The sequence below is a fragment of the Lepeophtheirus salmonis genome, chromosome 6 (assembly GCF_016086655.4).
Source record: "Lepeophtheirus salmonis chromosome 6, UVic_Lsal_1.4, whole genome shotgun sequence".
Taxonomy (NCBI): domain Eukaryota; kingdom Metazoa; phylum Arthropoda; class Copepoda; order Siphonostomatoida; family Caligidae; genus Lepeophtheirus; species Lepeophtheirus salmonis.
In genome coordinates this window covers 40,159,510-40,176,240 of record NC_052136.2, presented here as the reverse complement: position 1 = coordinate 40,176,240, position 16,731 = coordinate 40,159,510, and the positions used below count along the sequence as shown (strand labels likewise).

The window sequence follows — 16,731 nt, the reverse complement described above, 5'->3', positions numbered from 1 at the left end:
CCCCCAAAGAAAAAAAATATTATACCTACTATATATATTAATAAGTATGTACACCCTCTTCTCGTATATATATATAAAACCCCTAATTATATAACATTGTTGATAATATTTGGGGCTAAGCCCCCCATCTTCAAATCATCAAAGCTGTCAACGCCCCTCATGAAAACAATTCAATTTTATAAGTAGTGTTATAGTGGTCTTTAATATGGGACTTAAAATTGGTCGTGTCTAGTTCCGTTTTGTTCCTGTTATAGGTACCTGGAAAATTCCCATACGTTAAATCACCCTACCAAATGTAATGTTTTCACTATTATTTTAGTTATGTATACATATTTTTAACATTTGAATAAGTTTAATAAAAGCTTGAGTATCTTAAAAACATTTTACCATTATTCTTAATTTCAGGCAAAATTATGTATAAATTAGGTTTGTTAAAGTTATAGAAGATTTTTTGGCATTATTATTTTTTATTTACCATTTATTTTGGTACAACTTTAACAAACTAATAAAATAAAAACATTAATAACCTAAAGAACAGTCAATAATCCTTCATTTATACGTGGCGATAAAAAAAATCATATAAAAACAACCAATAAAAAAACTAAAAGCTTAATAGTTATAGAATAAAAAATAGTTATTGGTCTAAGTTTACTAACAAATCTTGTATCCTTATTCTTTTTTAGAATAGTTATGAGTAATCCATCGTTGATATACGTCGGAAATACGCCTTCCATAATAATATATTCTAATAACTCTTTTAAAATATGTACAAGTTCTTGAGCAAAGATTTTGTATAATTCCAAGGTAATCCCAGACGTTCCTGGAGATTTTCCTTTTTTTGCCACATTTTTGGATGGCATATGCTTTTTCAGGCTCATAAATATGTCTTTCTTTGACAGACACTGATTTGAGAATATCAGATGGGATTTGAACTTTGATGTTAGACGAAATTTGCATTGTTAAATGTACATTTAGTGCAAGCTACTGAATTTTTGCAGTCTCTGTAACGATAGAGCTTTTCGAAATAATCAACAACGGACTCAATAAAAATATTTTGAGAAAGATAAAAACAGAAGTATAAATCAGTATTCGCTCCCAAGATCGATAGAAACTCACCGCGAACCATCATCTTTAAAATATCCTAAAACCTCAATTGACTTCGTTATAAGTTTCTCCAAGCACATGAGTAAGTTCTGGCCACATAAATAATATGTAGGATTCTTGTCAAGATAGCTTCCCGTTTAAAGTGTGATTTGTGACTAGGAGAGGACATCACTAGCTATTCGTCCAGGAAGATCGGAGAGCCATATGCGTCTTGTAGCAAACCAAAGGCCAAAGCTGTCATGGGTAAAATTCCGGAACAGCCATAAAATAGGTGCCTTAAGTTTCTCTTTCCAATTTGCTGATGGAACACTTCCTCTTTTCATCATCCTTCAAGGACTTATTTGTGAAAAGGGTTGAGGTAACCATACGGTAATGAAACCATATTCCACGAGAGGACAGGAAAGGGTTGCAAAATAGTTTCCTGGACATGAGCAAATCCTACTCTCGTGCGGAGAAAGCAATTTTAGACAAGGCGAGAAGGGGATACAGATAAGGTCAGGACACTGCCCCGGATTTTTTTTGAGTGCGTGACGTCGACAGGACTCCTAAGGCATAGTAAGTTGGAGTGTATGTACTTGTAAATGCTATTAAATGATATAACTGATCCAGTCCTATCACTACTCAAGTTCCAAACAGAATCTTGATATTAGACCAAAATGACCACAAATTGTTCTTACAAATTTATTATGGGTAACATTTTAAGAATTATGACAAGCCAGCAGAGAAATTTCTGCCATAAAATCCTTGACATGGAACTTATTTGGAGACAAGATATATAATTGCCACAGGATCACTATATCTTTGAAACCTAGTAACTCAATAAAGAAATATTTTGAAATGCTGTGGATATGCAGGAATAGTAAAAAGACTACTAGGTACTTTCTAGGAGAAAGCTGACAAATAAAAACACACATCACTTAACTTAAGAAGAGGGTTGAGGCATTAAGTGGGAAAAAAGATCGTAGTATTTGATAAAGTTTGGCTAATAGTAATTGATGGGAGGGTGAATGAGTTAATGAATGCTTTGTTAAATTTCTTATGATGGTAGTTGCAACAATGGCGAAGAGCAAGATAATGAACGAAGGATGTGTGACGGCGGCAACGAGGGAGATCCAAGAGTACGTCTCCGATTATTCAATTTGGACTTGATACAGACAAATATATGATTAAAAGAATTATTTCTCTATATAGTTTTTTTAAAGAAGAAAATCTTATTTAAATTCTAGTTTTAGAAAGATTCTTACCCGTATAAAACTTATTAATTAGATCATTCTCATAAATGATGTTTCACTACTTCTGTTGGTGTTTTGATTTTCATATTAGTATTGAGATTCAAAGTATATACTTCTCTTTTTTTTAACAGGCTACATTAGTTTGTAAATAATATATCTTTTTATCTATATTATTTACATGTAAAGCCAGATCACTGAGATCTTTTAAACTCAAATCAAGAAGTTAGAGATGCTTCTTAACACTAAAAATAATCTTAATAAAAGCGAAAATCCTCCTATTGCGCAGTGAAATGGCGTTAGAAAAATATTCAACGTTCACTGAAAAAATACTCCCTTCAATGAGTGATGAAGTGGAGGCGAATCAAGACTGGAAACTGTAAAAACTCTGAAAGACGCGTTGGTTGAAAATTTTTCTAGATTTGGAGCTAAATTAAAATAACTTTTAATAGAGTCAACGTGTTACTCTCATAGAACGACTTTTGATGGAGCCAATATTGAAAATATTCCAGAGCAAACCTCCAAATTAATATTCATCACCGAAAGCAGTTCGAAGATACTATGAAATTCTCTATATTCACTATGTGGCTTGAGCAATGGAAAAATTACGTCTCTTTGTCTCATTTCAGCGAAAAACCAAGGACATAACTATTATCGGTTCTTTAGGATTGTTTGTCCAAAGAATCATCTCTCTGTCAGAAAATCGACCACGGATTGCAAAGATATAATAACTATTTCTGCACCCCCACTGATTTACACATATTAAACTTTCCCATTTTTTAGGATGGGCTCAATGATTTGAGGTATCTATGTTTTATCAATGATACCATATCAAAATTTCACCCTAGTTGAATTTATAGATGTTGAACGAAAAAAAGAAACATTATTTGTGTTCTATTTGATATACAGGGAAACTACAAATCATTGAACAGTTATCCTTTAGAAAAAATTCAACTTCTTCTTATTACTAAAAGAAATCCTTATGATTATTCTGAATTTTGCAGGTTTTAATCAAATTTTGATGAATATGATTAATTTATTTCCCTTTAAGTCGTTCTTTGGCTTTTCTTCCTTCTATTTCCCATAGTTTAATTTCAGGTATACACCTTGTAACTAATTTAACATCAAATGTTATTCTATATATTACACTCAACCTCATCAAAACTAATGAGTTAAAATTTTGTACCTAAAATTGGTTAAAAATTATTAATATTTCTTAAAGTTTTTATCAAAGATCAAAGATGAAATTATATATATATATAAGAATCACAAATTTTACTTTACTCAATCTAATTTTGCTAAGATTATTTTCTTTAAAAATGTATTTTCCTCCTTTTCTTCAACTTAAACAAGTATTTTTGTTCGATATTTAGCAATGCAAAATGATGAAATAGTTAAGAAAATATTACAAACTTTCATAGTCTAGTTTGTAGTCTCTGTTGAATATCTATCCTTTGGTAAAATTCACTCAAAACTTCGAGGTACATTTAATCCCAGCTCATTAAATACGTAAAAAAGGAAGCTCCCCACTGAATACTAAAAAACATAAAAACAAACATACATTTTTTAAATATATTTGGGACAGTACATCCGGCCTAAAGAAATGCCAGTTTTGACCGAAAAATACTATTATTTCTAAACTCAAATGGTTTGTACTGTCCCAAAAAAGGGCTTATAGGGGTTAGACCTTGCAAAAGTCAGTATATTTATTGTTTCCAGCAGAAAAAGTATTGTTGCGTTTTAATTAAAATTACCCACTAAAAACGGTACAGTCTAATGCAGGTACATTATCCTTCAAAAAAAAATTCTTTGATAACAACATTATGCTAATTTTGAATATACTTTTTCATGTTATAATGAACTGTTGTACATGTTTCACTAATATAATGATGAGCCTGTTTATATGTATGATAATAGGGGAAAAAATCATCTGTATATATTTATGTACATATCTTGATGTGATATTTAGATATTTTAAAATAAATACAACAAGGCCTGAATAAAATTTTATCTGCAAGATCAAATTAAGTGTCAATGAAGGTATGGCTCCAAAATAAACTAATATGAAAACGAATTAAAAATAAAAACTATTTTTTAGATATGTTTAATTTTCCAAGACACTATGTTTTTTTGGTATTTAACAATATATTCAAAAGATAAAACTATTTGAACTTTTCTAAAATTGAAAAATAAATAACTCCATGTATTAGAAAAGTATTAATATTTATCTCCTTGGCAATCAAAACGGGCTTACATGACAATTGGACTCAAAGATTTCCATTATTTTATCAATATTTTTTACAATCGTGGATCCAGAGAGTGATGCAATTTGGAGTGGAAATATAACGGAGTCGAAAAAACTAAAATTGCACGTCATTGACTGCTAGAATATCAAGACCATAAAAAAATCACATTTTCAGCAGCCTGGCTTGCGTTTTCGTCTTTTTCGAGGGGAAAAAACGGTAAAATGTAGCGTACTCTATCTTTGCTGGTGTCCATCTTTGAGTCAAACATTCACAAAACTCTGTTTGAAGTTTTTTTATTATGAAATCTTATCTTTCTATCTAAATCTATTGTAAACCGATCACACTTATAGAAAGCGAGGTACACATTACAAAAGTCATTTATTGGCAAAATAATGGATTTCCTTTTACTGCACCAATGATTTGGAATTTAGAATTAAGAATTTACATAAATAGTGAAATTTGTATATTGCGTTGTAGCAAAAGATATATCGATGTCATAGTAGATAAAAGATTACATAAAGGATCAAATTATATCTGGCAGTAATGTAATAACATTCCTTCACGGGCAGAGAGGGACGGAAAGACAGAAATGCAGATGCAGGTAAAACATTCCGTTAAGTTAATTTATATCAAGGAAGACTCAATACATGTAAACCGCACTTATTTTTTCCTTTTTTATATTTTAACTAACAAAGTTCTATTTTTTCACCTTACTGTTAATAGATTAGTAATGAAATAAATAAAAGAGATAATTGATTATATAAAATAAATGTATATGGTATTCCTTGCCCATTACTTTGCTTACAATTTAATATAAATAAACAACGCTCATGTGCTATTAGTGATAAAAGAGAAGATAAAAAAATCACGTTAGAGATAAACATTGGTTTAGGAGACTGAGGTGGATGATAATTGTCCCCTTTCTCATTTTAGGAATGTTTGAGAAAGTAAATCAATTTATTTTGTTAATTATTTTTTTATATATATTTTAAAAATCCTTTATAAAAAGTATAATTATAAAAAATGTCAACAAATAAAAGTTGTTGTAGTTTTTTTTCAAAGTGTCGTCAATTTTTTTTTTTTTCAAAAAAGTCATCAAATATATTGATGAAATATCAAAGAGTATCTTCTTTAATAAAAAAAGGTCATGAACATTGGCCTTTTATAAAAAAAAGTCATGTTCTTTCTTTTTATAAGATATAAATTCACAAAAAAAGTCTTTCTAAAATTGGTTTTGAAATAATAATTAATATATTTTCCCTTACAAGTATGATCTTCTTTAAATATTTCTTTCAAAATTTGTATCTATATATTTACAAACTTTTGGAAACTATGAACAATTTAAAACTTTTGACCCTAATCCTAATAAATAATATGAATGCTTGACTAAATAATAAATTATTTTTTGCAGGAGAAATTTAAGCGAGAGTTCCAAGAGAGCACTCGATGTAGACGTCGTCATTCTAATTTCATACATAACAATGGTCGAGGAGGAGGATATATAGTTCCGGGATCCCCCTCTGAAAGTGGGCTGGAGCAAATTCGTTTATATAATCGTAATGGGCCAAGGGATTTGACACGAGACAGTGTAGGACATATTCATCCTACTCGTTTTGAAGATCATCCCCGTACTTTTTTTAACCATTTCTAAAAGTATGGACTACTCTGAAGAACGTTCGTGGGTTTTATTTTTTCCATAAATTAAGTTCATTAATTTTTAGTTTGTGTTTTGTTTTTTGGACTTTATATGTACCTACTTTAAAGATTTTTTTTTTTTAAATCTATACATAATAATTATTGTATTTATTAATTATTATTGTTAATATTAATGTTCAATATTTTTGTATCAAATAAAATGACATGACGTCAATAGCATAATTGTAACTTGAATAATAAAATATTGTGTATAATAATTATAATATTTTTTGTCTAAACAAAAACACCGATCCTTTTATTTATAATTAACTAAACAATATGAAATAGACTATGGACAGTATTTTACTTATATTGAATCAAGGATAAGCTAGTCCGGATCCTTTTACACTTTTTCAATTCATTTCTGTAAAATTTTCGTTCAGGCAAACAATATACACCAACGAAAACCCAGACTATATTAAAAATTAGTCGCAAAATTAGTTGACTATACGAAACTTTTTTCCGCGCAAAATTCCTATTTTGAGGTACCATAGATCACGTCACATAATTATTTGATATATGTCATTTTTCTTTATTTTGCATAGTTCTCTTTATGAGTTCGGTTACAAGGGTGTAGTTCACAGGGTAAGGCTTTTTCTTAGTTGGGAAAATTTGTGGATAATGTATATTATAATTTACTTTCAAAAATTAATTCAGAAATTCAAAAATATTTTGCTCTTACTAGTGCATGTTGTGGTCTATAGTGAAATCATTCACTCTAACCAACCACCTCTAGATGTAACTACTAACTTTGATCTTGTCCTGAACATGTCCAGATGAGAAACTCCCTGTCCATGTTGGCCACTGCCTCGAGAATGGAAGCCCACAAGGACTCAACTATGTAATTTGCATGTTTATTGGAATGTCTATTTAAGACGCCTCCAAGATAGTAGTCCAAGGGAGTTAAAATCCACTGAGATAGGAGGCCACAATATTCTTTGCATTTTTGCTTCAGGAAGTCTAGAGTGCGTGTTTTGCCCACAGAACGATTATGAATCTTACTTGCAAGTAGTGTTTCCAATCAATCAGACTCTCAAAATCCTTGGCAACATCGATAAAAGTTGATTTGGTCAGGTCAATTATCTCTTTGGCTGTATTCCCGGCACAGAGGCACACAAAAATTGATGTATGGCGTTTATATTTGGAGGACACTTCGAAAAATTTGTATTTTTTCACATACAGTTTTGTCAGTTGAATCTCATGAGGACACTTCCATAAATATAGATTTGATGGTCGCTATGATATTGAAGTTTAAACTTGTTCATGATTTAAAATCCCCACCCTGTATTTCTGGAGGCTGTGTAGAGTTTAAGAGTAATTCAGGGTACCCTCAGTGCTCCCTAGCTGAGGAAGATTTTATTAGGTGGGGAATTTTTTTTTTACTAAAATTGATAATTTGGTCATCGTTTATTTCAGATTTGGGTTTGGCATAAAATAATTTGTGGAGAACAATAAACAGAAGAAAAGTAATTTTTTATAGGATAAAACCTGGACAAGCTCTGGAGTATTTCAGAATCAATTAATCTCACAAAGGGTTTATCAGTAGTAAGACATTAGGTATTACTCCACAGAATTGATATCCAATATAACTGAAAATTCGCTAATAACAAAAAGTAATAAAAATTATTATGATATTGAGTTATATAGATTCTAAATTTTTCTTCAATATAATATAACTTTAATAATATTTGATAAATTTATTGTATCAAATTAAATACCTATTTTTTTAATATCAATGATCTAAAGTATTTGAATTTGCTTGAAATATAATAGTATACTTTTTAAGTACCATATACATTTCATGCTTAAAAATTTTAGTTTAGAATTTTATTTTTTGTTGAAATCAAGTATTTAATTAAAAAATTATAAATATTTATTTATTCAACTATTATTTTAAGTCCATAATATTTTTATAGAAGAAAAAAAACATATAAAAATAACATAAAAATTATTTTGTTAAGTAACAATATTCATGGAAATTTAGATTTCTTTGATTATGATATTGAGTAGAATAAGCAAAAAATTCTAAACACTTAAGATCTCGTACCTAGAAGAGATGTACACATACCCAATTGCAATTTATAATTCTGGTCGGGCAACTCAGGTCGAAAGAGTATCATTCTCAGCTATAATTTTATTCAACTTAATCATGACGGATGAGTGAATGTAAGCTCAATTACGAATGCTCGTGTCATTTTTGTAGTTGATATTATTTGGATATCTTAATTTGAAATCTGGTCAGAATTCAAACTCCTAAAACCTGTGCACTAGTTCTCCTTTGTATCCCACGTAGAAGTTCAGATGAAATTGTTACGAGAATTTTCGTCTTTTCTTGAATATAATACAAACTAATATAATACAACTAAATAAAGAGAGGGTTGATCTTATTTATTAGTACACATGTATTTATTTTCAAGACTCCAATTTGAACAAGAGTTTTTGAGGGCATTTATTGAACCAAATTATTTGAAAATAGTGCTTGGAGCAACTTTTTGAGCCCTCAGTTCTAATAATTGCCTTAATACGAGGCCTAAATACCTTGCAGATCTAGTAGTCAAACTCGTTTGTGATCCACTTCTTCTTGATGGAGACCTCTAGAGACTGGGCACTCCTGTGAGGAGTAGCACACACCCTCTCCTCCAGACGTGTCTAGTAGAGAAGTCGAAGGGGGTAGCGTCTGGAGAGGAGGTCGACCCGTGCTTAGGTCCAAAAAAATCCATCAAGTTGTCTGTCAAGAAAGCCTGGGGCTTAGCGGTGTTATGACTCAGAGCTCCGCTATGAGTGAAAACAAGGCTGTTCCCTAACTTTTTTCTGGTCCAATGTAGCACTTGCTTATCCAGATGTTCGATGTCTGCATTAAATATTCTAGTTCAAGATGAAAGATAAAGCAGCTACTTGACAGACAATTTAGTTTTTCGTAAATAACTCTTCTTGTAGAAGTAAATTTATTTTCAAAACTAAAAAACAAAATTAAGCTTTTGCATATAATCATTCTTAAGTATTTTAGCCGTAATATCAATTTAAATGTGAAAATATACTGGCTCTTTCTTCAGGCATATCTAGCACCCCTTCAGACAAACTTAACAATTATTGATAAATAATAATAGAAAATCTTTGTTTATGTATCTGTAATTTAAACAAAATTTAATACAACCAAAAATATTTATACCTTGATTTGTGGTCCTCGGATAATTTGCAAACATTTTATTGATTAAAATTCAGCATATACATTCACACACTGAATTAGAAAAAATAATATTACATATTTCTTATTTATGTTGCTTGTCTACAAAAAAAACCAAGCTAACATAATTTATATCAAAATTGAGTCCACATTACTTATAAATTTTTCAAAGAAATACCTATCTAAAAATTATTTGGGGCCGCACTTTTGCCTGAGACTATTTTTCCTCAAGACATTTTGCCTTCAATCATTTTACCTTAAAAGATTTCGCCTTAAGGATATTTTGTCTAAATATCTAAATAAATTATGTTTATACGTTGTCATTTTTTTATTTTCGAATGAAATTTATGTTTCTTTAGAATTTTTTAATCAAAAAGTCTAATATTTATTATTATAAAACGGTTTAATTTGTTTTTTGTGTGTTGGAATAGTAATAAAATTATGCTTGTTCGTCAGTCTATGAGTATCTGCCAATATGATTAATCCATCATGTCTAATAATCATTGATAACGGAGAAGTATATAAATATATAAAGTGTATAAATAAAATGGTCCGAAATTATCTGATGATCACGAATCAAAATATAAATATTTTTGGATTTGCACTTTCCCCATTCGAATTTTTGTCACGTTTCTTTATTTTCATTATCTTATTTAACTACTTTTATTACCTATTTTATACCAACTTCGAACTTTATACAGAGTGAAACTTTGATAGGATGTATGCATTGGGATTTTGGGGCATAATTCCTTTATTATTCCTACAGAAAACCACTATTCAATGCATTTTATAGGAATTAGCATGACTAATTTTAATTAAAAAGTCAAAGAGAACATCATTTTCTACCAAAAATAAAAAATAACGACTTATAAGCCTCATTTGCTTATGTATTGAGGCAAAATATTCTTCAGGCAAAAATTATTTAATTATGTGAAATGTGTTTTTTATAGCTAACTTTGTTTATTTAAAATAATATTTATCCTTACGTATAGCTTCCCATATAAGAATAAGCAAAGGATATTCGATATTAATGATTATTTGCTTACGTGCAGCTATAAACTAGATGATAGCTCTTTTTACAAATATTTATTTTTATAATTTACCTATGTATGCAGATTTGATTATATCTTTATGTTTACTAACGAGGTTCTTATTTTGCATAATACTTGCGTATTAAAAGAATGTATAAGACTTTAAAAAAAGGAATCTCTTCAAACAGTTACGTTATCTAGATATGAAAAATGTGTACAGGGTAACAGCAAAACGTGGACTCGACAGATGGATTTAGAAATACATCAATAATTTTATATTTTCAATAATAGGGGAAAAAATAATATTAACCTAACATGTAGACAAGGTGTTTGCAAAACTTTTTTCAATCAATATGGCTACCTTCATTATCAATCACAGCCTTTACGAGTCACCTGAAGGTCATTCAGGGATTGATGACAGACTCCACTGACAAGTTGTCCCATGAAACCCCTATGGAGTACTTCAGTGAGTCCACATTTGGGTGTGAGGTCACTCTGGTTTCCCTTCTAAAAGTGCCCCACATAGAAAAGTCCAGTGGGCTCAAATGTGATGAAGAAGGGGGCTTAATCTCTTTGTACCAGAATAGAGCTATGTTAACAGTGCAAAATTTTTGGTACTTAGCAGACGTGTGAGAGGGTGCATAGTCCTGAGTCCACACGTAGTTACCCTCCGATTAGTTGGTCTTCAGCCATGGTAAGATGGTGTACCTAATCACCTTATAGTAGGCCTCATGACCGATTTAAGGCCCAGTCTTGAAAAAGAATGGAGGTATCTTCTTTCCATCAGAAGCCACTACCCCGAGGACCATTGTTTGGCCCGGATATTTATGTAGTAAGCCCGTTGGACCTCTTATTTTGTTTCCACAAGCCAACAGTTGTTCCTGCGGTTGTGGAATTGATCAACTGTGAAAATCTTCTTAGCAACTCTCGTGCCTCTTAGCTTTCATGCACTGCACCAGAAGGTGGCGTGGGATCCTTGTGAAAGAAACTAATCCAAAGCAATTTATCGACTCAGTGGACCCTCCTTTATATTATTCTACATGCCTAACAAGAACTTCGTATTCCTCTTTAAATTATACGCTCCACTTCCTGATATCCCGGAGAGGTCTACTCCCTTTGTTTTCATCTTGGCTAACTTAAAAACCAGGCTCCTAGAATACATAATAATGTCCTTAATCTTCATCACATCAACTCCAGCATCCAGGAGACCTAAGATGCGCTGCCGTTACTCGCTCATGGTGATGAAATTACTAAATGATTATTACAACATTTATATTTTATTTATTTAGAAAGGACGGCAGATACAGAAAATCAATAATTCCGTATTTTTTTTGTCAGTCTTTAGTACACCCGGGTATCCATAGGATTGTTAGTATCTACCTCATTGAGTGGAATCTATCATTGCAAATTGTTTTATTTGAGACTCTAATTCAATATAAGTTATTTCGTTGATATCTTAAAAAATTTTATTTTGACACCTTGAACTACATTATTTATATTTTCCTTTTCAAATCTTCATGAGCTTCTTTTTTTATATATTATGAAAGGGATAATCTCCAAAACCATGGAAAAATTAAGGTATTGTTCATATCTATGATAAAAGTATATGATAATATATGATCTAGGATTTAAAGAAGACTTTTGATGGATCACCACGTCAATCATGCGGGAAATTTTCATTAAATATATATAAACTGATATTATTTCCATTTTATAACGTCTAATGTACTTCATTCAGTTCCTTTAACACTTTATTCTAAGTTGTTGTTCTTATTATTTAATTCCTGAGGAGTGAACTTCTTATTCTGCTATTTTCAATTAAATTCAAAACGTGATTGAAAATTTGTGTGTATTGATAAGCGTGAAGATTTGTTATGATTGTAAGTCCTTGGACTCAGAGTAGAATTGAGAAGTGACATCAGGGTCATCTTTGTTTTTGTACTTGTTTATTTGTTTCAACCCCTCGTCAAAGCTGCATGTAGTGGTGGATCACTTGAAACAACATGAGAGCTAAACTGCTCTTCCCTAAAATATTATTTAATTTGTCAGGCTTACCATGTAGATTTATAGTTTCCTTTTTTTTTTAACATGCTCAAAATGTTCCTAATTAGTATATTTGGGGATCAATATACAGCTTAGGGAATGAAATACGTACTTCAAGCATCAGAAGTTTCCAACTTTAACCCTTTAGTAGTTAGGGTTTTTAGTAAGTGACGCTTCATTTTTTCTTAACATTAAGTAAAAAGACGCCATATTAATTTTCTTCCTTTGACAATTATAAACATTATTGGTATAAATTTCATCATGGAGTGATATACACTTGATCAGGGATTGGAAATCATCAAATTTATTATCAAACTAACTATTCAATGATGATGCTGATTTTCATTGCAAAATCATCTTCATAAATGAAGCTCATTTTTGGCACAATGACTTTTATATTCGTTTTATTTGTTAATAAGCAAAATATGTTTGGTTTAGACTTCATGCTGGAGGGATCGTAGAGTACAATTTTTTTTCGTTGATAATGATAAACACAATTTTATTATAAATGGAAATTGCTATCACACCATGGTAACTGATTTTTTTTTTTTTTGGCCCCAATTACAAAGTATGGACTTGGCATACATGTCGTTTCAACAACAAGACGGTTCCCTTGTTGAATAGTAAATGTTCTAATTGATGGATTGCAAGCAAATTTGGTGAGTACGTTATTTCGTTTAAACAATATTTTATGTACGTTAAAAATATCATTAAATACAAAATTATTTCATTACATACATGATATATATATATAGTGATCTTTCATTGACTTCACTCACCTCCCCCCCATTTAAAATCTTAACATCTCTATCCTTAAATAAAATATGAACTTAGATGAACATGATATTTTATGAATATTGAACCCTTAACATGGTTTTTTATTTTCCAGAGGTTTATTAATAATGGAACGACGATCCATTTATAAAGGGCATGAGCTCATACATAAAGGAGAGTAATATTGATGATTTGTTGGGGAGTTATAAGTAGTAATGCTAATAGTAACCATTTTTAAACTCATCCTTCTTTTTTTTTTTTTTTTTTTTTTGAGTTGGCAACCAAAAAAATGGGTTTTTTTTCTTTTCCTAATCTATGATAATTATTGTTTAATTCCCGAGGATTAAGCTTCATTTCTACAATATATAACTGAAAATATAACATTGATTAATACTAGACCGGATTTAACGCATAGGACTATGCTCTTAAAAGATGGAAAGTAACCCTGAAGATTAGTTGGGGAGTTATAATTGCAAGTCCTTGTTGGACTCATAGTACCAGGTGGACCATTGTAATCTGAACCCTTACTAATCCAATAATGAATGTAGATTAGAAATGACACATATTTCGGAATATTTAAGCATAAAAATAAAAAACAAACCTGAGCTTAATTACAAATCGATAAAATAACCATTGAACGGGCTCGACAAATTTCCTTTTGTGCATTCCATGCCGTTGGGCGTCTCCAGGACAATCGTCTACGCTGTCAGCAAGTTTGAAACGTTGGAGAGAAAGAAGGACTCTGTCAAAAAGGCCAAATTGGTCCTGTAAGAGTTTAAGAAAACAGGCCAGGCCAGGCCAATCCTCTCAAGTCTATGAGGACCCGTGAAAAAGATCTCGGGATTTTTCATCAGACTGTTCAGAGAGTTATTAAAAAAATGTGTTGAAAGAGCCTTGTGAGGGTGGAGTGACATTTTTTGAAATCATCACTGAGAGAAAGCAATCACTTCCGTTGCAAGACTCTTTTGAATAAGTCTTTTAAACTATTTTAAACTCTTTTTTTTTACAATTTGTTCCCCTTACAGCCCTGATGCCCATCCCTCAACATGAATCTTTTGTCGAGGAGAAGGTATGTAGTGTCTGTCATCCAAACATTGAGGCCCTCAAAGCTACAGTCATGCAGCACTGGGACGCCATAAAAGAGGACCATATCTGCAGTGGGTGTCAGGCCTTCCGCCGCCTGAGAAACCATCATTACCGCTAAGGACTGCTTAATGCATGATTAAGAGAGCTTAGGCACAAACCTATTTTAAACATTAAATTTGTTGAAATTCGATTTTTAATTTAGAATTTATATCTTGTTGAACTTTATAATTCAAAGTGTTCAGATTTTAATGGACCACTCGGTATAATTGAAGCTTGGCATCACTGTAGTTCCTACCTATGTTTTTGTTTATTTTCTTCTCCTACTTGTCACAGCTGCTTGTAGGTGATCTAATAAAACATAATAAGCACTAAGCTGTTCTCCTCCATAGCATCCTTCAAATTATCAGGGCTACTATACAAGCTATGGATTCCTTTTTTTTTTTTTCTTTTCTAAATACCGAAAATACTAACGATTTTCATCACTAGCTATAAGGGTAAAAATCCTTGTTGGACTTACAAAGAGAAGACTAGAGGATTAAAATCTGAATCTAATCTTGTGTATATCACTGTTGGATCCAAAATCGGATTTCTAATTTTTTTCTTCATATCACGGTTAATTGCACCTAATCTAATAAAAAGCCATAGTAGCTTAATTGTACTCCTCCCAAATGTTCTTCAAATTGTCCAGGTGAGATTTAAAAGCGAAAAAAACAAAAAACAGAAGTTTGTTTTATTTTTATTTTTTTTTAACATGGAGGCAGGTCATTTTGAACACGATAAAAAAAATAAATGTAGAAGACTTCTCCAGGATGTATGGAAGTGGAAGCCATAATTTAAAGAGGAAAACAAAGTTCTTCTTAAGTTAGGAGAAGAATATAAAGTAGGATCTCACAAAGTCGATAAATCGTTTCGCCAACGACTTATCTGTGACTCCTAGGACCATCAAAAAGTCTATAAAGCGTAAATTGTGATTAGTTTCTTTCATAAGGACAAGAAATATAGAGCCAAAAAAATTGAAGACAAAAGACAAACTACCAGGACGTTAACTACGTGTGGACTCCAGGAATGCACCTCACACGTCCGCCAAGTGCCAAAAGTTATACGCTGATAAGATGGCTCGATTTTTGTCCAAAGGGATAAGACCCCTTCTCACCAGATTTGAGCCCACTTGAATTTTCTATATGGGGCACTCTGGAATGGGAATCAAGCGGGACCTCAAACCCAAATGTGGACTCACTGAAGTTCTCCATAGTGGCTGCATGGGACAACTTTTCAGAGGAGTTTTTCATAACAAAATCACAAATTTCTGAAACACTGTAAAAAAAACTTCCTATATGTCTTTAAAAATTGAAAAAAATATATAAATTTGGAGTACATATAGGAAAAAGTCTCCCACATTCTGATAAAATTTGATCATTTATGTTTCTTATTAGGAAATTGCCTTTCAAGATGATGACGTCACCCCAAAAAAAATACTCACTATGTTTTTAAAAAGATTCACATAGATATAAATTATAGTATGTATTAAATATTCATAATAAAACCTCTGACAAAGACTATTTTTTTACATTAAGATATACGAGTATATTTTGACTCTTAGGCATTAACATGATAAATGTACTGAATTTTCGACAATAAAAGAAAATGGGTTTCATATTATATTATATGTATTTTATATGACAAAAATTCTGAAGTGAGATTATTTTTACATTTACATGTAACAGATCAGATAGAAAAACAGTAGCCTTCCTTCTTAAAACACACTTCTGTTGCAAAATTTGATCATATGTACAATTTACCAATGTTTTTTGATCGTGCAATTTCTTTTTAGTATCAAAATAGAACGATTCTCAATACAGGCTACACACCCCACAGCTGGAGAGAAATGAAGGTAGTATTTTTGCCAAAACCGGGAAAGATTACTATAGCTTAGCAAAATCATTCAGACAATTACTTTGTCTAACTTCTTCCTGAAAGGTCTTGTGAGAATCGTTCAATGGAGAGTTGAAGAACTAATCAAAATCGATCCATCAAAATCAATGTACACTCGTGGTCAGCTTTGATTGTACAGGTGCATTTGACTGTATTCAATTCAACTCAGCGAAATGTGCAATGGAAAAATGGAAATACCAGATAGTATCAGATCCTGGTACAGATAACTCCTAAAAAGGCAAACAGTGACAGCTGAACTTAAGGGAGCATAAAGCCAACACGGGGTAGTCCCCAAAGAGGTGTGTTTTCATCTATGATATGGAACATAATCATGGACAACCTACTTGAAAACTTTAATAATAATGCAGTCAAGGCTGTTGGCTATGCTGATGACATCCTTCTACTAA

At 31.3% G+C, this 16,731-nt stretch overlaps 1 protein-coding gene across 2 annotated transcripts in view; it reads left to right on the top strand.

Moving 5' to 3' along the window:
- LOC121120034 (RYamide receptor) overlaps window positions 1–6,584 on the top strand; it is a 200,189-nt gene extending 193,605 nt beyond the window's left edge. For both annotated transcript variants that reach the window (XM_071889431.1, XM_040714884.2), the window contains one exon: window positions 5,991–6,584. In XM_071889431.1, coding sequence (XP_071745532.1) covers window positions 5,991–6,230 — 240 coding nt within the window. In that variant the 3' untranslated portion in view covers window positions 6,231–6,584. The remainder of the gene's footprint in view (window positions 1–5,990) is intronic.
- Window positions 6,585–16,731: the final 10,147 nt, after the last annotated feature.